The following is a 23,110-nucleotide window of genomic DNA, read 5'->3' as shown; positions in this document are numbered from 1 at the left end:
AAGCTTCCAGAAATGAGGACTGTCAGGAATTATCAATAATAAAATACTGCACCATTGTAAGTACATCAGTACATTTTTCTTTCAATTAGTGATTTCAGATAGACTTCTTGATCTGGTTGATTATCTACAGTCTTTGAATCCAAAGTAAGTTTAAAACATGTTTCAAATGCCATAAATTTAAATCAAAATACTTCCTTTGTACCACTGAAAACAAAGAATTTACTCCTCCTCTTCTCTCAGAATGTAACTTGCTTCTGGTAAGAACACTGCCTTCCATCTGCCACTTGCATTTTCTGCTGAAAGGATCAAATGCCCACAACCCACCTGCACCATTATAGTAATTTTTTAGAAAACAGGCAACCCATTACTACAAAAATCTCCCACAACGAAAATCCACTAGGATCTAACAACAAATTAAGCACCTGAGCACTTATTACTCACTGAAGCTCTTACAATGACTGAATTGGTTACACTTTGCCACTGAGCTTCCAGTATATGGCAGACAATTTTTCATTTTTAAAAATAAAATCTGATGCCCAGCTTCCTAAAACTACATAGAATTTCACTTTTACAGCAGTAATGCATTACAAATACAGGATATAAATTTCACCATTATTGCTTCTTATGTTAGTCACCTTATCCACATGTTACACAGCTAATACAAATAGGTCTGTATTTGACAGTACACTGTGTTGTGTTGTATTTTAATTCAAAATGTTTCAGATCCAAAAAGCATCAAGAATCACTTTAAGTATAATTCATATAAGCTTAATTCCTGCTTGCTTATTCAAGGTTCCACAATATTGATCAAAAATGTATTTTTCCCAGAAGCAGCAAAGCAAAACACCCTTGTGAAATCTCTGCAAGCCCTGCACTCACTTCAATGGAACAGCAGCTTTGCTCCCTGACTTCACAAGCAAACCTACCCTCTTTCAAGCCAGGACAAAAAAAACAAGAGCATTAATAATTTCAAACAAGGCACTTGCCTAGCAACTATAAATTGGCCATTTAGGTGTGGTAACTGGAGAAAAAGTGAGCTGAAAGAAAGCAGAACATGAGAAAAACTGATTGGTTGTTTCTCACTATCAGCTGGGTCAAGTTGAAGCATTCACAAGGAAAAGCTGCAATTTGTGGCAGAACAAAGACCATTGGTGATGACCTTCTGGGTAGAAGGTGCTCAATACCGTGCAGCCTTACAGATTTTTTAAGAGAAAGGCTAAAGCTGCTTTGCATCCTTACTGAAAGGACCTAGGTAGTAAAAGTACTAATGTTTGTATTTCAAGATGAAAATTCTTGGCAGACTCCATGAATATATACAGAGACATTAAAATAATATGGACAGATGAATATAGCACTTAAAAACATGGCTTAGGGGTGGACTTGGCAGTGCTGGATTAACAGTTGGACTTGGTCTTAAAGGTCTTTTCCAACCTAAACAGCAGAATGATTTTCTCAACGTGTATCATAGAAAATCGGGCAGTGTAAAGACAGCCAGAGCAACAGGCCAGGGACACCGTCAGTCCCTGCACATTATACTGATTTCCTGTGTGCAAGCTGATCCCCAAGTTCACGGCCCACGACTGACTCTCCCCACCCGGGGCCGTTTGGCCCGAGCCGACCCGGAGCGCGGTACCTCATGTGCAGGATGCCGATGAGGGTGGCGGCGAGCTCGGAGGACATCCTGCCCATGATGCAGCAGCGGCTGAGGCAGGCGAGCAGGCTGGCGGGCAGGCAGGGCAGGAAGTACACCAGCTGCACCAGGCGCCGCTGCGCCTCGGCCGGCAGCAGCACCAGCGTGCCCTCGAGCGGATCTGCGGCACACAGCGCACGGTCAGCCCCGGTCACCCACCAACCACCCCACTACCCACTGACTGAGGGGGTTATAACCATATAACCAGGGGGAAAAATGGAGAAAAACATAAGGCAATACTAGCCTAGAAAATGGGAGGCTCGGTGAAGAATATCTTGCTCTCTACAATCACTTTGTAATTGTAAAAAGAGGTTGCTGCTAGGTGAGGGTAAGTTATCCTCTTCTTCCAGGTAACAAGTGATAGGATGAGATGAAATTGCTTTAAGTTGTACCAGGGGAGGTTTAGCTTGGGTATTAGAAAAAATTTATTCACTGAAAGGGTAGTGGATCAAGCTGTCCAGGGAAGTGATGGTATTACCATCCCCAGAAGTGTTCAAAAAACATGTGGCATCTGGGGACGTGGTTTAGTGGTGGACTTGGCAGTGCTGGGTTACCAGTCAGACCTTAGAGGTATTTTTCAACCCAAATGATTCCATGATTCTCACTCAAAAACTAAAATTTCCAGTCTATCATATTTAAGTCCTACTAACTTGAAGAAAAGATCTCAATCTTTTTACCCTCTAGTAAATGACACATATAGTTCATTTTAAGAAACTGAACCAATCTGCAATCCTGTCCCCCATCTACTCTTTAGGTTCACCTAGGAAACAACAGGTTTTTCTACCTACTGCAACCTGTCTGCCAGGTGAGGGACAGAATTCCTTGTGCTGTAGTGTCAAAGTCTTACCATATATTCGAGCAGCAGTGGCTTGTAAACTTTGCAACAACTCCTTGTTAGAACGAGAAGCAGCGGAATGAATGATATCAATGAGCTGATTGGAAAGCTCGGGGTTCCTCAAGCCAAGCAGAGCCAGTTGCTGAGGTAAGCCAGCCAACCAACGAGACAGAACTTTACTTCGACTCCTAAAGAAAGAGGGAAAAATCAGTTGCAGAAAAAGAAGATAAAACAACAGAAACCCACACAAATTTATCTTCCCAGTCTTGACTAAGTTGCTTTTCTTTCTCCTTTCTAGCTCAAACTGAAACAACAGTACGGACTAATTCTATCTTTCAGAGCCTACAATTTCTATGTCACCCTGGCTTATCAAATCAAGTATAATTTAGAAACCAAAAGCATTTCATCAGCTTTTTACTAAAGTGATGATCACAAGAAAAAAAGCTGCCAAGTGCAAATCAAGAAGTTCAAAGTAGGTCTTTGAAGATGTCAACAAGAGCAGCATGATGATGGATACAGATTATTGCACTCACAAAGACCTGTCACCAAAAACTTTTCAAGGAAATCAAGTACCCATGACACAAGAGAGAAGGGTCTTGCATAGAGATGAACTGCTCAACAGCAGGAAAAGCCTGGAGAACAGACTGTTGAAGTGGGTGAGTTGGAGGTGGGGTCAGAGGTCTCAAATCACTTGACATGGAAACAGTGGCTGGGAATAAAACATTTGATTCATCTTCCACAGAAAGAAGCAGATGCTGGTATCAAATGAAGCTAGAAGGAGCCAGGATTAAACAAGCAAAAGTAAGCTGGGTCTTGGCATAGCTGAGCTTGGTCACTGCCTGCCAGAGGATGCTGCAGCTGCTCTTGATTTAGACTGGTCCAAGGAATGATGAGGAAAGTTCATGATATAGATACCCACTGACTCTTCCCAGTATATAAATGCACATGTGCACACACACACTAAATATGCATATATACACACAGTGCACAGTATGTGTGCAGTGATTAGGGGTGAAGATAAATTAAAACCTCAAAAGAAAACCTAACCATGTAATAAACCAGTCAAGTTGGGGTTTTTTTCCACAAGACAGTAACAGGCCAAAAGCTCCTACTTTATCCTTTGAATCAGACATATCTAAGAAATAAACACATTCACAAAAAATTTTTAAAAATGCTCCAAAGTGAATTCTGTTCTTCTTACACCATTCTTGACAAGCTTCTGAGAAAAAAATAAATTCAAAGAATGAGGAAAACACTCAGAGGAGGGAACTACAGTGGAGGGAAGGAGCTACTGAACAGCCCACATTTTGAAGAAACTAAAAAATCCCACTTGTTCCTAAAGGAAAGAAATTGAATAGTACAGTATACAAATATTATGCTGTCTTCAAATGTCTTGTCAGACATAAGTGCAGTCATACTTTTTGCAAAGAAATTCAGAGATTTTGTTCATCTGTTACTAAAAAATGTAACAGATCCATGTAGAAGACTAAGAGGAACAGCAGCAAAACTACTGCTATTTGGGATGTCTAAAAGATAGAAAGTTAAAGCTTTCCAGATGGTCATATGATCATATGAAATGAATTAGATGCTCAAGACTTTCAGGTAAGTACAGTGATTATGTAACCTCAGGGAAATTAATTAGTATGAAGATCTCTTTTTCACTCTGTGTGAAAAGAGGAGAAAACTGGGATATTCCCAAGTGTTTTTCCCTGTCTTTCATACTCCCTATACTTTTTACAATTTTCAGAGCATAGCACTAGATTATTTCTGGCTGTAGATCTAATTACATGCACTCAGGCATTACTACAACAGAAGATAGTCCTGCATCCAGCTCTGGGTGCCCAGAAATAAGAAGCTATTGGAGCAAGTCCAAGGAGGCCATCAAGATCATCAGAGGTCTACAGCACCTCTCCTATGAAGACAGGCTGAGAGAGCTGCTGTTGCTCAGCCTGGAGAACAGAAGGTCTTCCCAGAGCCTTAGAGATGCTTTACTGTACCTGGAAAGGACCTGCAGTTCCCAAACGAGCCAGGACTGACACATAGACATCAACACATGATTTGTGTTTAAGGCTTTTATGTCCTGGAACTAGATGACTGGCTGAAAAATACATTCTAGGAAAGTTAAGATTTGGAGACAATCTGGACACACCTGATTAACAAGAACTGCTGCAACAGCATTATACAGAGAGAATAATCTCCTCATACTGACTGCATCTGAAGCAAGTCGGGTATCTAAAAGCTGCCCATGATCGAATAGATCCTACAATGAACCAGGAGCCCAGAAAGAACACACTCTTAAACCCAGTCCCTTTGGAATCATACCCCCAAAACAACACAGTATTTTTCTTGAAGAAAGTAAGTCAGAAAGGCTACACAGCCACTATCAGAACACCAAGAAAGGCACTAAGTGACAAGCTCATGACCTCAGGCTGAAGTGATGGAAATGCTCCATGGCTACAGCTGCATGATCCTGACACATCCACTGACTGCCAGAGTCAGTAACAATAAGCTTGTAGCAGTGTACTTCAAGCTAAAATTTAAGTCATTAACATCTATCTAGTACCTATGCTAAGATAGACAACTAAGCTGGTACATCTCCATTTCACAGAGCACACAAACTTTCAAATTCCACTGACACAGTGTCAAAACAGATTCAGAATGAAGTTTTATGACATCTACATGTGAATTCAGTATTCTCACTCCCAAAATAAACACATTATTTTGAAATTAGAAACAATATGCCTTTCTTTTCTTTTACCTGATTCTTTGTGTCCTCAAATCTTCTTTTTGGTAAACTCTGCTAAAAAATTTCAAAAGCAATGTACGAACTGGAAAGAGCAGATTCCTTTGCTGGTACAGTGTATACACTGCTTTTATCAAGGGTTCCGTTGCTACTGGGAAAAAGAATCAGAAGAAATACTTTTTAATCTTCAGATTTCATACATGCACACACACAGAGAGCTGGGATCTTTATCTACAACTGTTTACACTGTAGTCCAGAGGGAAGTACCAAAATATTTTGAAGTAACTTCTAGACTGACTTCTAAACCATTGAAACAACACGTCTTGTGCAGCTTGGGAAAGAAACAGAAAAGAAACAAAGAAAAAAGAAAGAGAAAAAACACAAAAGAATAGAGACAACATGCAAGTGAAAACTTCAGAACTTCCTAAAGACAGGTTGCAAGGTAGCTGAAAAGCAATTAATTCCTGCTTTTCACAGCTATCTTCCAATCCTTTTCCCCTAGTGCAGCAACTTCAGACTAATGTTCTCATTTACCTCTGCTCCTCAAAACCTCAGTCACAGTGCCTTCAGTTCTCTCTGCACTACCCCTTTCTCCCTGCCACACACTCACCAGCTCTCCCTGTCTCTGAACCAGCTGGCTCCAAGTGACACTTGCTAATTAACCAGAACATAAATACCTCAAGAGGCAGCTGGCAAGACACTGCAAGAACTGCTAACTCCCCTGCAACCTCTCCTGCCCTGAAGTTCTCATCAACCATGTGTTATCACCAGACCCAACACAAAATTTCAAAGCTTTACCACTGTAACCAAATTGGATAAAATTAGCCAGCAAACACAGAACTTACTGTAATTGACTGAAAAAGAGACCAAACATATTCTTTGGAAACCAAACTAAACCACAGCATGGAAAAATTAACAAAGCATGGAAAAATACCTGAATTCAGAGGAGACAAGTCTAGAAAAATAGGAAAGCATCTGAAAATTTAAGCAATACATGAAAGGTATGAGACCTGACTCAGTTTGTCACAGAAGAGCTTGTGGTCCCAAGAATTCAATCCAATTAAGGCATACTTAGGTAGCAGCAATCACTTAATTATCTTCATTAACCACAGACAGAAACATCTGTCTTTTCATCCAGGTACACAGATCAGTCTTAGTAAGTTATGTGTGCAAAACCAGACAAAATATTGTGTTCCACACTGAACAGAGCAACTTCTGCCCACAGAGACAGACAAGAATGCTCCTTTCTAAAAATGATTGTGGATCCAGCCAGGGGCCAGTCTTGGTCTGCAAAACTCTTACTCAACTTCAAGTTACCGTATAAGGATTCTCACTACAAAGCACACTACAAAAATCACCTGAAATGGCATGGTCACATGCCAGCATGAAGCAGGAGCCATTTAGAAGTTAAAATCTAACATATTTTTCAACAGAAAAATAAAATCCATTCTAATATTTAATGTAACTAATATACATATTATTAAATTATTTTCAACGCATCAGGAGTATCAGCTTACTCAATTCATGTATTCTTCAGGTGAAGATTCACCTTGGAAAGCATTTTTTAAACAGAACAGTGGCTTATTCTTAAATGACTATCAATAACAACTTTATGTAGTTTATAGCTAATTGATAAACTGTTCACTGAAAAAATATAACAATAAATAAGTATTCTAAGTGAGTAGATTTTTCACTTCCCTAAAACTCTGTGGCATTTTAAGTAAAACAGGTCCTACTGTTTGAATTGCTTCATGTGAACTGGAGAAGTTTAAAAATGGAAGCAATTTTAAAAAGAGCTCTTAAAAAGTAATACTTTAAAAGGCCCACATCATACAGATGTCCAAAACACAGCTGAAGAACGCATGAGGTTCTAAAATACCTCTGTTTTAACTGGCACATGTCAAGCTTCCTTCTGAAGTGACTGAGAGTGCTCCCTTTTGTTGCATGAAGAAAATTTATTAAAAACACAACTAGCAGGCAAGCTGCTGAAGTCATACCTGAGAAATGCAAGAAAACAGCAGACCTCCTAACTACAGAGAGGTCCCAAGTTTGATCTTAAGTGATGGAGATAAATCTTCAGACAACACAGCTACAAGCTCTTCTACACATTTACAGAAAAAGGGGATATCTGCATTTCACCTCAGCATAAATCTCTACTCAAAACAGGCAATCCAGAAAAATGGAACCATGATTGTGCAGGATAATGCACAGGACATTCCCTATGGTTTTATTTAATCTCTTTTTCATTAGCTCTTTTGGTTTTTCTACATAAACTTCCCATCTTTTGATTTCTATTGTGCTCTTAACTTTTTTTTTTTACTGTAATGGCTCATTTTTCACTTTGTATTGTCTTCTAAATAACACGTACCCTTTCCAGGCTTTAATCTCCATGTCAAATTGTTTTCAACAAATCAAGAGTTCATTTTTTTCTATGTACCATCTTTTGCAGTCCTATCTGACAACACAGTTCAAAATTTCTAGACCATTATCAAAAAACCAATCAAGGACAGAACGTTTATCTTCCACAGAATCATATAATGATAAGAGTGGGAATGAATGACTCTGAGCTCATTTGAAACGGGATCAGCTAGATCTGGTGTCCAGATGGCTTCTGAGTATAACCAAGAATGGAGATTCCACTATCACTACAGGCAACCTGTGCCTTGGTCATCTTTACAGTGAAAAGGGTCCTCCTCATGCTCAGACAGCATCTCCTGTGCTTCAGTTTGTGCCCGCTGCTTATCCTGTCCCTGGACACCACAGGAAAGAGCCTGGCTCCCTCTTCTTTGCTCCCCTCCTTCAAGTATTTACATACACTGATGAGATGCTTCCCAAATCATCTCATCTCCAGTTGACTCAGCCTTTCCTCACAGGTGAGGTGCTTCAGCGTCTTCACCATCTTCACAGCCTTTGCTGGACTCTCACCTGTATGTCCATGCCGTTCTTCTACCAGGGAGTGCCAAACTGGACACACTGCACCAGGAGTGGCCATACCAGTGCAGAGTAGAGGGGCAGGATTACCTCCCTCAACCTGCTGTCAACACTCCTAATGCAGCCCAGGACCCCACTGGGCTTCTTTGTCACAAGGGCCCATCGCTGGCTCCACCTGGACCCCTGGTCCTTTACTGCCAAGCTGCTTCCACCTGGTTGTCCCCCAGCAGGTACAGGATGGGATTGTTCCTCTCCAGGTGCAGGGCTTTGCACCTCTCCTTGTTGAAATCTTCCTGTTGCTCCAGTATGTCAAAGCTCTATCTCCTCTACAGCTGGTAGATGAATTACAATCTGACACCTAGTCAGGTTTTCAGTACCGCACAAGGATTATCTTGAAGGGGTGAGATAAACCATCCACGTGAACAGACACAGCTTTGTGAGATACCTAATTTCACACTGAACTTCTACAGGATCATCAGAAAATTATTAAATTGTCCACTGTTTGGTAGAAGTTTGGCAAAGTTAAAAAAAAAAAATCAGTATTTCATTACAAAGAAAGCCTGAAATATCTAACATCTAACAACTACTTGGAAGCTACTTTCCTGCGTAGCAACTCCTCTGCTTTATCTTAGGTGGTGCAACAGGCTCTGACTTTGGATTCTTATTTTTCTTTAACACAAAGCTAAATTTGAAGTGCAGATAGGAATGAGCAGTTATTACCTTTGTCACCAGGGACATGGGAATAGACAGATTCCCAATTAAAATGGATTTGGCAGGAAACATAACTAACTGCCAAAATGTATTTGAGGGACATTTGACATCTTTTCATTTTACAACTCTAACTATTGTATCTGTTGCTAAGGGCTTTTCTTTAAACTACTTGGATGTGGAATTCATTTCTATCACACTGGTAAAACATAAAAGACTGCTGTCACTTTTCTGGTTACTGATAAAAGTTCTTTGTTGAAGTTCTATATACGCAAGGTCTCATTTGGAATACAACCAAGTAGCACTTGAAATGAAAGAAAAAAAGCAAGCTAAAATATTAGACTGGTCCTGCAAGACATAACTGGAAATGTTTTGTCTTGGAAAAGAATCCAAATCAAACACCTTGGAAAATACTCAACAGCAGATTCCATCAAAAGTATCTTGACATTTCACATCACCACAGAACTAAAATGGTCATCTGACAGTACTTGAGGGAGTCTATCAGCTATGTTAATGACTTTAAATAAGGACTGGTACATTAAAGTATCGTGCATCTCTACAGCCTAGTAGTTACTTTTTCAATATAAAGCTAATCTTCCATTTATAAGAGTATCTTAAGAAACAAAACCAGAAAACAGGTGCAAATATATTCATACCTTGGATATCAACAGTATGAATTTAAAAGCATTCCAAAAACAGTCTCCAATGCTACATGCAAGGATATCACCATGAAATCCATTTTACCTCTATGACAAAATGCATTTTGATGTAACAACTGAGAACATAAAGTGCAGAATTAAAATGCTGAAACAACTCAAAGCTTTGTCAGCGCATAGTTTTGCTTTAAAGAAACTACTAATCTTACCCTTGTTTTGTTGTATTTGCATTAGTCTCCAAGTCACCCCAAGCAATCTGTTCACTTGCTTGCTATTCAACTTGCTGCCATCCTGAAGAGTGTCTGTCACAAATTTCCTTATCATGTCCAGCCAGCCAGAGTCCGTCTGAAGTGTTGAAGCACTTGCTAATGAAACCATTATGTCACACAAGGTTAAATTCAGCAAAAGATGGTCGATGTTGTTTGAGGATTTCATACAGTTCCTGTTGCTAAGGAGAGGAGGGGGGAGAACAGAAAGATTTCAAAAAATTATTTTTGAAATAAAAATGGACACCAGCTGATACCCTTGTACATACACCAGTGTTCTACACAGACTGCAAAGGTGCAGAATGATTTCAGAACAACTTTAGCATGAATTTAGTCTCACATCTGGGAGTTAAGAATGGAGACAAGTTACTACTGGCCTGTAGCAAAACAGAATTGGTGCACCTGTTTTGACAGCTCAACAGTGAAGAAACATGTGTTTGGCTTCTGCTCCAGTACTGCTCTGCCCTACAGGACAGCCACAGTGTGCCCATATCCCCTCCAAGCTGTCCTCACCCAGCCCCATAATACAACTAGAGAAGACTATATGGAGGTGAAATGAATGTTTGAAATATGTTTAATGTAACTCAGCAGTCAGCTGAAGAAAACATGCAGAAATATGAAGCCAGTTAGCCTAAAACAATCACCATTTAGCAATATGCAATTTCCAGATCAAGAGTTGAATAAAATGCTTTTATTTCCCTAAGGCAGCACTTAATTTTCTACTGGATGCTATTCAGACAACTTCCTATACAATACTTTTACAAAGAACAACTTAAAACATCTCAATTTGAAGCAGTGCACCCTTCTTTTAACTGCATCTCCACAGATCTTCAAGAAATACGCAACAAAAAGTTTTATTTTCCATCATTAAAAACTTAATATTTGATAAAGCATGTGAGTCACATTGTCCCACTTCTCTTATGAAATTAAAAGCTGGTACATGACATGGATTTTATTCTTACCTTTTGCATGGATCTTTCTTTTTGTGTTTTACTGTATCTTGTAAAGAATAAGGAAAATGACGCATGAAGTGGTGCTTGAAATCAACAAGGTAATTCATTCGAAGCCATAGTTCCTGTTAAGGAAAGCAGATGATAGACAGAAAACACGGTAGCAAATGAAATAAATCCAGACAATTATGTCCCAAAATTCATTATTGGAATCAATGAAATTAGGAACTTTAGCCTCTGATTCCAAGTTTTTTATACATCTTTACTTTCAAGTGTTGTGCATGAAAGTCCACAAAACAAGGGAGTATAACAAGATGCTGTAAGTTAAGGTTGAGCAACAACATGTTGCTACATGAACCACTTTATTTTTTAGCACATATTTATGTGGATATATGCAATACTAATCCGAGTTAGAGATCTGAATGAAAGTACTTTTATATCAATTTATCAGGGTTCTTAAAATCAGAGTGGACTTAAAACATGTTCCGATACCTCTTTGCAGGTTAGCAGACAGTCACCATTCCACAAAGTGTCCAGCAGAACTCACCACTAAAAAAACCTGCATTGCTATCAAATTGATCAGGCAGAATAATCTTTTCAATATTCAACTATTAAGAGCAGAGAATGACCATTAAACTATTTCAAAGATCAATAGCTTTCCAAAGCATATTCAGAGTGGTTTTCCATAGTGACTGTGATAGCCACTTTGGCCTGCAAGCCCAAGGGCTATTAAATAAGCAAAGCTTTCATTTTCAAACTGAGCCATTTGAATGCATTTTGTATATAATGGTAACTATAAAGACAAAAAAATTAATCTAAAATGAAATTTGCTCCACAAAAAAAACCAAGTTGTATGAACCTCATATTTTTTTCTCCCCACAAACAACTTAAGGTCATAATCCAACTGTGTGTACCCAAACCACTTTATATCTTGACAGAGGAGTGTGCCATTCACATGACCAAAACACAGGCACCCTATGGCTAAGGGCAGCAGCTCTCCAGGATCCTTCAGAAAAAGGATAGGGACAGGAGGCTGCCACAGGAATTTTCCAGGTCAAGTGCCTGCTTCTTGCCCACTTCCAAGAGGGCCTCTAAAAAAGATGAAGAAGAAAAAACAGTGTGCTTTGCTCAGACACACTGAATCCATCCCTCAAAGCGGGGTATGTTTGGTAGCTTTGGTTTAATGTAATGATTCCACAAATGTTTTCCAGTAATTACCCTACGTGTAGCTTTTCATTTAGCAAAGGGACCTACAGTCCTATACACAGGTTAAACCAAGAGCTGTCAAGACCTTTCTTCCAACTACTCAATAGCCAAATTTTCCAATTTGCAAATTTTTTGGAAAAGCGGCAAAAATTAGCAAAACAAGTAATTCAGTTATCTAAGTAAAATACAGAGAAAAAAAAACCTGGGGAAAAAAAAAACAACTTCAGAGGATACTTGCTAAAATCCTTTTTCATCCAATGTCTTATGATCCTACCAATCACAGCAACACAGATTGCACCAAGCAATTACAGGATCTCAAACCACCATTATCTTCTACCTTTCCAAACATTTAATTTGTTCACTCCCCCAAGAAATTTTTCAACACACAAAAACAAGGAATCTTTAAACAAACTCCATTCTACACTTTGTTCCGGTTTATATTCTAGAGGTTATCTGGGAGACAAATATCTGCTCCTCTTTTCTATTACCATTTCCAGTTTCAAAACCTTTGTGCTGCAGTCAAGGAGGATTCCTGGAGACTTTTTACTGAACTCCTGGCTCAGTTCAACAGATTATTTTCTACAGTAAGAGGCAACAAAATCCAGATTCAAAATCTACTCAACACCTAGGCTTTTTCTGCCTTAACAAAGTGCCTTCAGTACTTGAAATCACCAAACCACTAGTTTCTTATCCAAACAAAATGAACTGTCATCATTATGCCATGGATCATTTCTCCCTTACCATTTTGTATGTTTCATCGTGTCGCTTTGTGAGTTTCCACAATAAATGTATTATGCTAAGAACTTGCTGCATGAGCTGCTGAGATTCTGATTCCAAAAGGTTTCCAAGAATGGGAGCTGATTGTGCAGGAGATGCTTCAATCCAGCACTCAATCAGTAATGGAATTATTATCTCAATAAAACCTTTTAAGTTTTCAGCCGAGGACAGGCCTTTTTCTGCACTGTCCATTACACTTGTCAGAGACCTAAACAACAAAAGCAAAAAAGCATAAAAAGATAAAGATCACACCTTTCAAAACAAGATTACAGTAATACCACTTTCCTAATTTCTAAATAATGGGAAAAGATTCTTTTTTAACACATTAAATATTTGCTGGCTTTCTTGCTAGATATTTCAGTATGGAAAAAAGGGAGTTCAAACCATCTACAACAAACCTGCTCCCAAGTCTCCCTGCAAGTTTGTGTGCTTCTTTAACAACTTCTTAGATTTCAGTATTTCTTTCCCCATTGTTACATGTAAAGTCTATGAAATGGAGAAATACAATATGCATTATCCTATCACCTTCAACCAACGGTAAGGAATTAATTATATTCAGCACAACAAAATAATAAAAAGTCCCTTTTAAGCTCATTAAAACAAAATAACGAAGCTGACTACAAGGTGTTGTCAAATGCATGAGGTTTATTACAGTTAATAACCATCTCCAACTATAATAAACACAATGTTTTTCATATCAAATGTGGAAAAAAAAGTTCCTGTAAAATATACCTTTGGTTCCCACCTGATGTTTAGCTACTGTGCTCTGAAAGGCAACTTAACAGAAAATTATCTGATAATGAAGTTAAAAAAATTTAAAAACTAAGATACAGTTTAAATTAATACAATATCTCCCAGAAATCAAAAAAAGCAACTCTTATTCTCCCCCTACTCAAAAAACACCTTGTGTCTCTGAAAGGACAATCAGCAGTTATGCCCCAACACTGCTACTGGATAAATTCAAGCAATTTGAAAAGAAGATTCTTTAAATGAACTAAAACCCTGGTAAATCCTGTTAATTTTAACGAGTACAGATTTCTTAAAAAGAGGCAACAACAGTTTCAATTGATCATTTGTAAAATTGTTTTCCATTGTGATTTTGTTTCCCAGCGGGGAATTCCTATCATAAATCTAATTTCCTAACATACATAGGATTAGCACACTGAACCTGCTGCTAAACTCCCTTTTATTTCAGTAATGATCTCCAAGTCATTTTTCTTTACATATACACTCAAAATAGGAACTGGAAAACTTTCAACAGACCTGCAGAAGTTTTGTTGACAAGTATTTTAATTTCATATTGAAGATGTAAAGCAGTTTTCCCTAGTCACTTCTAAATTATCCAATTAGCTATATCTTCTATTAGTTCTATCCTTCTAGCTACATGTTTTGCCATCACCTACAATACAAATAATAATAATTTTATTCTGCCATTTCTCTCTAGTTGATATCAGTGTATCAAGAAAATCACTAAACCAATATCCAGGTATTAATGACATGTAAAAGGAACAGGGAGAAGGAATTAAAACAAAGTGTGAGACAAATACAAGCTATTTTTCAATGAAGGCAAGACGGGGGAGAATTTAGACCTCCACCAGAAAATAAAAGGGATAAGTGGAAACATAACTGATCATAAGAAAAAAAATTGCTTTACTTTTACTTACAATTATCAAACATGTTAAAATTTTATAAAGCTTAGCTTTAACTGCAGCCACCAACATATCCAATAAATATAATTTGCTCTATTTGTTTTTTTGCCTTATTTCCTTTCTGTAGCACAGGCACTGCAGTAGACACCAGCTTCTTTAAGACTAGAAAGAGTTTATGAATGGTTCTATCTTACACTTTTCAATTCTCAGTTATCTCAAATACAGCAGACAAATCCCATCTTCCAGTTACAATCACAATGAATTCTAGCCTGTTGATGCCAAGACTACAGTCTCATTGAAAAAGTCAGGTTGTCCTGTACATGCTATGCTGTTACAGGATTATGGCCTCAGACAAGTCTGGAATTTAGGTAATTGGCTGGAATAGTTCTGAAGTAGTAGTCTTTAGTAATTTCTTTTCCAAAAAATACCTGATATTACAGCAGAACTCTGGAATTCCAGCAATTTATTTAAGGAACACAAAAATCTCCCAATTAAAAAGTGACTAGTGCATGAAACCTGAGGCGCTGGTAATCCACACTGGAAGATTTCTACAGAAGTGTAACACACAACTATTTCAGTACTTTTCTGAAACAAGAAATGGAAAAAGGAAGAATTAGTGCCAAAAGGGGTACTCCTCCCAGCTGCTGAAAGCATTGGGGTAAGAATACTTAGCACAGCTTTCATGTACCCCTGCAGAAGAAGCCCCTATCTCTCCAGGTAAGACTCCTCCACATATTCAAGGTTAACAATAAAAGTGTAAAATACATTTTAGGTGCCAGATGATGACAAAGTATTATAGCAATCTGTCCAGCAGATATCCTTAACAATACAGGTTCACTTGACCTGGGCAGGTTTGATGGCAATTGCGCTGTCACATATCTGTTATCACTACTCTTGAGTGGTAGGGTGACTTTTAGAAACACTGCAAAGAATATCACCTTTATATCAGAATGAAATACTATTGAAGGGAGCTGCAAGATATTTGTGTACCCTAAGCTACCATTTTTCTTTAAAATGCCAGTATTTTTATACAGCAGGACCAAACAAAAATTGTGTAAATATCTGCCATTTGACAGTAAGAAGACAACAGAAATTCAGCAAAGGGAAGTCAAGGAAGCATAAAAGAAATAGAAAATAAGGAAATAACTTGCTGTTCTTTTAAAACAGGAAAAGTCTTTGGAAGTTAAGTTTTTATGGCTTGCAGTTTAAGCCAGGTTACTTGTCCTCCTTTTCTGTGTGCACTGCCAAATGCAGCAAACACACAGCACACCAAGTGAACTGCATTCTCCTTTTCTCTTTGATGCACATGTACATTTTATCGGCTGTGCCTCATCTTCCATTTCAGTTTCTCAAGTCATTTTTGCTTTTCTCTGCAGCTTCATATTGAACTCTCTCAGCAGAATCTGAAGCTCAACTCTTTCTCTTCCAGTCAAAAAAAAAATAAAATCCCACACCTTGGTACCACCACATTTGAGTTGTGAAGGCTTTCTCTTTTTCCACACCTGAAATGAGTTTGATGCAAAAAGCAGCACAGTCAGCACATAATGTAGAGAATACATTCTAACAATTTTCTAATACACTGCAATTTTTAATTTACAGACAGTAGGAAGATCCACCACACAACAGAAGATAACAGTGTCTTAAGATTTGCATCTTTGAATCATCCAGCATTCCAAGCTCAGAATCTATCCTTTTTATTAAACAGTAATACTGCAAACTGATTCAGAATATCTCATTCCATAATCACTAGGTTATCATTGATATGTCAGCCCTGTGCAATGAGCTTGCAAAATTAAATAGATGCAGGAACTTTAACAATTTAGTATGCTATTATGCTGTTTGGAAAAACAAAGTTGAAACTTACTTGCAGTATTAGTGACAAGACTACCAATACACAGACACATTCTGCAAATAATTATTTATGGTTTGGTCACCTCATTATCCTTAGCTAGTCATAGACTTGACTATTTGACTTAAAACACACACACACAGAGTACTGCACCTCTTATTACAAATAATTTCTGTCCTTGCAGTAGTGGCCATAGCAGAGGCCTGGGAATGCCCATAAAAGGCAACAATTTGGATTGGAAGTGACAGAATCAAACACCTTGAGATTATTAGAAATTATTTCAGTGGCCAATACAAAAATCACCACCATAACTATTGGAACTTCACACGTAGTCACTAAAACAAGCTGTACCCTTGTGAAAAACGAATACACCAAAAATATGCACAAATGCAATAAAATGAGAACATTTTAGTACCTTCAGCAGATGATCTTTCCCTCTCTATTCTTCTGTTCTGCTGCCATCAGCTTGCTTTGCCAATCTCGCCTTGGATTCTAGCCATGTTTCCTTCTATTCTTCTGGCTCCTCCTCATGCTTGCAAACATCTTTTTGTAAGTATTTATAACCAGAAGCACATCACGATGTTCCACCAAAATCTAGCTCCTCAGAAAAGCGGAATCCAATTCAGGTGACACCAGATGTAAAGTTTATTTTCCTAGACCTTGGATACAATGCATCTTCAGCTATTACACAGCCTGGTACATGACACACTGCATATCACCCAGGGCACAACACAAGCATCCTCTGACACACAGTGGTGCACAACTGTGTGCCTCTGACTGCAAAGATGAACTCAATAGGACTGTTCTGTGCTCAGCACTGAACCCTTTCCCTGCCTCAAGGGGGCATCACCAGCCTTGTCAGTGATGTTTAGTTGTGATTTTAGCTGCCAGCTAAAATTTTACCTGCAGCAGATACTGCTGGTCATGACCGAACCCTTATGCTGACAGCCACTTTTAGGAGAAAAAGCTGACCTTCTTACTGAGCTTAATATGTTTCCTACACCTACCAAAAGTAATATGCTACCTCCAAAGAGGAAGCCTAGGAGAGCAGCAATGGATGCCTCTCCCTGACAGAAATGGAAAACACCTGCCAATTCAGGTCAACCTGGGTATTTCAGAGAGAACACCTCTTCTTCTGTCCTTTATTCCTTCAAAGATATAAGATAGACATAGTAATGGAGTAGGCAGTGGGTTTAATCCCCCTTTTTGCCACTGACTTCCTAGATGAATTTGGTATAACTGCTTTATACCTCTTATTTTGTCTACTCCAGCAGTAAAACAAGGATTGTAGTTTTTCTTCAAACCAGCTTGGTATCTACAGAGAACAGAGCTATGTAACAGCTAAACTGCTTCCATTTTTTAAGACACCATTCCAGATCTCCTGTCAGCAGGTATGTAACATCCATAGTAATGCATCTGAGGATGCCAATGTTCAAAAAGCACCATAAAGTGAGGTGGGAGGTTCACCTCTAGTGGGTGAATCAGGGAGGAGAAGAGAAATCAAAACAGCTGTTTGTTTGTCCCTTAACTTCAGCTCACATCTGTTTAGAGTACTACTGAAACCCACACAAACCCTTCTGTGACTAAGCACACTAAGCTCCCTTTCATATTCATCAGCATGTCTCAGCCGAGACATCTTTCATCCACAGTGAATATATAAACTGGTGAAGTGATTAAAATATCTAGAATTGGAAACTCAGCAGAACTTCATACCACCAGACACATCCCATCCTGCTGTCCTTTTTAAAAGGAGCTACAGTCAAAGATAACAGATTCCTGAGCTTATGACAGACTCTTGAAGGTAAAAGCAAAAAATTTCAGTAAAATTCATTATCACAAACAAGCTTACATTTCACACAAAGAAATCTGCCTACTTGTCCCTAGGTCTGTTAGACATCCTGCAAGAAGTGACTGCCAGTTTGCATTCCAAAAATATCCCAACAGAGCTGGTAATCCAAAATTATCATTAATAGCATAAAACAAAGACTTTATAATGGAAAGGTTCTTGCTATACACATAACACAGTTATCTGCAGAGTATTTCTGTATTTTCAAGCCTCTGCAGTAAGACTACAAATTACACTAAGTGTCCTAAAATATGGCTAAGGGACAATCCCACAAAAAAAATTAAATTGCAATCACACAGTTGACATTAGTTCCCAAACTAGTTAACATTTTCTCACCTCAGTCTAAATGATGAGTTGATCTTTGGTCGTAAGCCACCATTTTCAAACAGTTGTATAGGTTGCTGATTATTTGCATGGAGCTTCCAACTAATGCATACTGGGTTCCTCACAGAATGAGAGTTGTCCTTCTGCTCTTGAAGCCCTTCATCCTCTGTATCACTGGATCCATCTACCACTGCCTGGAGAAACTTCTTGAGCCTGGTAAGAACGCTCAACCTCCACTGCTGAGAAGTTACTCTGCGATTTGGGTTAACAGAGAGCATCCACGAAAGTTTGTCCCTGCTTTTCAGTCTTTTTGAGAGTTGCTGGTGAGAAATAAGCTCTACAAAATTCTTCAACAATATAATGCTGCGGTCTGTGAGAAGAGCCGGGTATGCTTCCAATAAAACGTCCAAGACTTTCAATGAATCTTCCTGAATTCCCTCACTGATATGAGTCATGGCACTAGAGAGATGGGCACTTACCAAAGGGAAAAATGGAGCAATCTGTTCCGCTCTTATTTTTGAAGCCAAGAACTGCAGCAGGTGAACAGCTGCTCCTCTGACACTGGAATCTTTGTCTGTAAACACAGCTGCCACCTCGCTTATTATACTGGAAAGGTGTGCATCAATTACAAAGGGATACTGAGACAGGAGTTCTTTGAGTCCGAGAAGTGCATTATGCTTGACCCCAGGACTATAGTGATGCATCTGTGAGAGCAGATCCTATAAGGAAGCAAACATATACACTTGCCATCATTATTATTTTAACTGTTCAAACTTCCCCCATGTATTTTCTGCACATTTTTCCTAAACAATTAAAAATGCACAATATTCTTAAGATGTACTGCTGTTCATAACAGCAAAATGGGTTGAGAACGAACACGGTATGCATTTTATAGCACAACAATTAACAAATAATCAGAATTCAGTGATAGGAAAAACAAGGTATAATGACTTGTCCTTAGGTCTCATTCTTAAATTTATGCACAACCCTACTGACTCAACAGAGGGATGACCAAAGGAAAGTCCTCTCACTCTTGTTCTCAAAAGCAGAACTACAAAACCTCAGCCTGAATAGCTTTCCTGTTTAAGCACAGAGCTGCAAGAGACAGACGATGGCACAAAGAAAGTAAAACAAATCCAACTCCCAGAGAAATACAAGACTGTTTAAACATAAGGCTGCATTCAGATAGCCTGCTGCATTTATCTATTTTTTTATAAATGCTTTTTTCCCAAATTGCAGTAAACACAGTCAACCTAGACAAAAGGCAAGCAATTTTCTGTCATTTCAGAATGCAGTATCACAGCATACCTTTATGTTAAGTTTTCTATTTTGTGTAGGAAGCACTCCATCTTCTTTAAGCTGCTCAGGAATTTGTATGGCCTTTGTTTTGAAGGTAGTATCAGTTGCATTCTCTAGTTTAGGCTTTTTTTTCCCAACTTTGAATTTCACTTTCTGGAAATCCTCCTGACGTTTCCTTTTTTTAGTCATTCTGATTCTCTGCAAAAAGAGAATTTAATCAGATTAAACACAAAACAAAAGTAGTTTTTCCACCAAAGAGCAGCAACTTCCTAACAACAGCTACTGTTTTCATTCTTTTGTCTATGCATAACTGAGTGTCCACTCCCGAGACAAGATGCTAGACTAAACACACATGCAGACTGATCCCATGCAGCTGCTCTTCCAGCGTCCAGAAAACATTCTGCTGCTCCTTTGGCCATCTTTGCTTTGAGAACGACTTTATCATAAAGCATCCAGATATCTGCATCTGCCACTGCGTTACCAAGAGTTAGGTTGCTGATTTGGTTTTGTTTTAAAAAGTTCCTGCCAACATAACAACTTTTTACATGCTCAGTTCTTGTCAAGCCAAGGAGCTCAGCGAACCGTTCCCTTTCAGGTGCACACTGCTCACTAAGTCCATCACTAGCAGCACACAGCCTGCACATGGACAATCACAGGTTTAAACAGGCCTCCACCCACAAAAGGACACATAACACCTAAGAAAACTTACACTGAAAATACCAGGCTGTGCATTTAAATATAACTAGAAGCAGGGGGAAAAAGAGGACAAATGGGCAACTACGGACTGAAAAAAAAAGGAAAACAAAAACATTTTTAATAAGGCGTGAGAAATGAGATATCTGAGCCGCTGTAGTTGTAAGCTGTACAAACACACTGGAATAGAGGCACAATAACCAAAACAAATTAAAACTCCCATAAGTTTCTAAGTAGCTTTTTAGTTTTGTTCTATCTGTTTTGATACTTAAGTACATGTCTACCAAGTTAAAAAAATGAACACACTGAAAAGGTCCCAACAAACACTACACCACAGATTTATTTAATCCTCTCAAAAAAAAACCCCAAAAAAGCCACCATCCACTTTCCCCACAAAAAAAAAACCTGAATCAAGAAAAACCCAAGCCAAAACCCCAACAATACAACTGACTAAACCCAGAAATTTCTAAATAACATATCCAAACAATGCTTCTCTTCTGGTGGATGTGATAATCATTCCTACAGCTGATTTTCCCAATGGACTTCAAGCTGAAATTTGTGCTGTACTACAGTATTTCATATATACATTAGCAGGATAATCATTAAAGAATGTTTTAAAACAAATCATAATTTTCTATTATTTTAAAACAATTTTAACTGATTACACCAACATTTGACTGCAATTTAGTTTTGCTTTTCACACACTAGGTTAAAAAATCATATGCAAGACCACTTTAACTGAAGTACAAATTTGGCACAAGTAACCTATGAACTCAAAAGGTTTTAAAAAACTTGGAGCCTGGTGCCAAAAGAAAAAGGTCCTTTAGTGTCCAACTATAACAACCATGGCTTTATAAACGTTTGATTTTTACCATATGCATCTTTTTAGGAAAGAGTTACAAGAATTTCACCACTTGATATATAGAAATGGCTAGAAGCTTTTGGCATAGAAGTTATTTCCACTTACAAGCTTTGCTTTTACAAGAGGAATGTCTGGTTCCCAGTCAGCATAAAAACTTCACAATACAGGTGTGCACACAACTGAACAGAGCAATTAAGTTCTTTTAAAGGAGCAGGCTTGTAAGATATCCTTTCTCCTGCTAAAAGCAGCACAGCTTACCTCACAATAAATATTCTGGGAATAATTGGTAATCTAAGCCTATCCATTTCCAATTCATATGTACCACGCTATACCAAAGGATAAAATCCTTACAAAATATAAGGATATAAGCACCACAGTGGCTACATAATAAGACATCAAACAAAACTGTCTACAGCTGATGAAATTATGTAACCATTTCAATGAAGCTTCTTGCTGAAACAACTGCCTTGGACAGAAACTGCATTTTACGAGGAAGGAGAGACTGTGGGAGCTGGGCCTGTTTAGTTTGGAGAAGACTGAGAGGGAATTTCATTATTGCATTTTAATTTCTCCAAGATGGGTGCCAAGAATATGGTGCCAGAGTGTTTTCAGTGGTGCCCAGCAACAGGATGAGGAGCAACAGCCATACACCAAAATACAAGAAATTCCACCTCAGCATGAAGAAGAAATTCTTTACTTTAAGGGTATAAGAGCACTGGAACAGGCTGCCCAGGAAGGTCTCTGGAGACAATCCAACCCACCTGGATGCATTCCTATGACACCTGCTCTAGGTTATACCACCTTGGCAGGCGGACTGGACTAAATGATCTCCAGAAGTGCTTTCCAACCCTAGCTAATCTGTGATTCTGTGTATTTCCACCTGGCCCTCCTCCAGCGAGACTGAGCACCTAACAGTTAAGCACTAACACGGTTTTACAATCCAAAACAACGTCCAATCGATGCAGGGTTCCTTGAACATAAAGTAGCATGCATCGCTTTTCAGACACCACTTCCAATGTCACTCAGGCACCCTCACCTCAGGCTCAGAAAAAACACTCGGTTACAGGTAAGACCTGATGATCTTGGAGCTCTTTTCCAACCAAATGATTCTGGTTTCACTCCCTCCCAGCTCTCAAGCAGCATCCTTCGGGAACCTCACAATCTTGCTCAGTCAGGAAAATCCTGAGAAACCCGAAGGCAAGGCACACGCCCTACCCGACTCCTCCGATCAGATAACGCACTTCCCCGCGGGCGAGCTCTCTCCCGGCACAGCACGGCGATACTTACAGGCGATCACCTCCGCGCGGCTCCCGCGCCGCCAGCGCATCCCCCGCCGCTGCCGCCACCGGGACCGCACCGCGCCGCCCGAGCCCGCGCCGCGCCCGCCGTACCCGAGCGCCGGAGCGGCCGCTCCTTCCGCGGCTCTAGGCGGTCACGCTGCCTTCCTCGCCGTCCCGGGACATCCTTCGGCTCGCTCCCCGAACGCCGCTTCCCTCCGCCCCGCTGCAGCCGCTCTGCGAGGCGTTCAAATAATGCGCGTCAGTGCCGGCCCGGCGCCGGGGAGGCCGCGAGTTCGGCCCCGGGGAGCGCCGGGCGAGGCGGGAGCGGCGGCGAGGAGAAGCCGCCGGGGGAGGTGGGGCAGGGGCGGCGGCGCGCGGCGGAGCCGATGCCGCCGGTTTCCCCGGGAGCGGCACCCGGCCCGCGCCGCCGCGGCTCCCGCTTTTCCCGCCGCCTCCCTGGCGCAGGAACGTGAGGGAGGGCGGGTCGCACAAAAGGCGGGCGGCCCTTGGCGCAGGGGCCGGGCGAGCGCGGCGAGCCCCGCCAGC

The 23,110-nt window shown here is 39.7% G+C and overlaps 1 protein-coding gene across 3 annotated transcripts in view; it reads right to left on the bottom strand.

Annotated features, from left to right (window-relative positions):
- The window catches only part of TEX10 (testis expressed 10), a 53,708-nt gene extending 31,054 nt beyond the window's left edge, over positions 1 to 22,654 (bottom strand). Inside the window, exons 1-9 of one of the 3 annotated variants that reach the window (XM_058020808.1) lie at positions 22,572 to 22,654; positions 19,739 to 19,927; positions 18,443 to 19,149; positions 12,727 to 12,970; positions 10,792 to 10,904; positions 9,773 to 10,011; positions 5,284 to 5,419; positions 2,538 to 2,713; positions 1,634 to 1,811 (exon numbers count right to left, since the gene is read on the bottom strand). In XM_058020808.1, the coding sequence (XP_057876791.1) occupies positions 1,634 to 1,811; positions 2,538 to 2,713; positions 5,284 to 5,419; positions 9,773 to 10,011; positions 10,792 to 10,904; positions 12,727 to 12,970; positions 18,443 to 19,149; positions 19,739 to 19,918 (1,973 nt within the window). In that variant the 5' untranslated portion in view covers positions 19,919 to 19,927; positions 22,572 to 22,654. Of the gene's footprint in view, positions 1 to 1,633; positions 1,812 to 2,537; positions 2,714 to 5,283; positions 5,420 to 9,772; positions 10,012 to 10,791; positions 10,905 to 12,726; positions 12,971 to 18,442; positions 19,150 to 19,738; positions 19,928 to 20,438; positions 20,457 to 22,571 lie in introns of those variants that run through there. The other 2 variants (XM_058020824.1, XM_058020816.1) reach the window with 2 other exon arrangements.
- Positions 22,655 to 23,110: the final 456 nt, after the last annotated feature.

The sequence above is a fragment of the Melospiza georgiana genome, chromosome 1, assembly GCF_028018845.1.
Source record: "Melospiza georgiana isolate bMelGeo1 chromosome 1, bMelGeo1.pri, whole genome shotgun sequence".
Taxonomy (NCBI): domain Eukaryota; kingdom Metazoa; phylum Chordata; class Aves; order Passeriformes; family Passerellidae; genus Melospiza; species Melospiza georgiana.
Note: the sequence above shows the minus strand (reverse complement) of the source record. Positions and strands in the feature narration are given on the sequence as shown.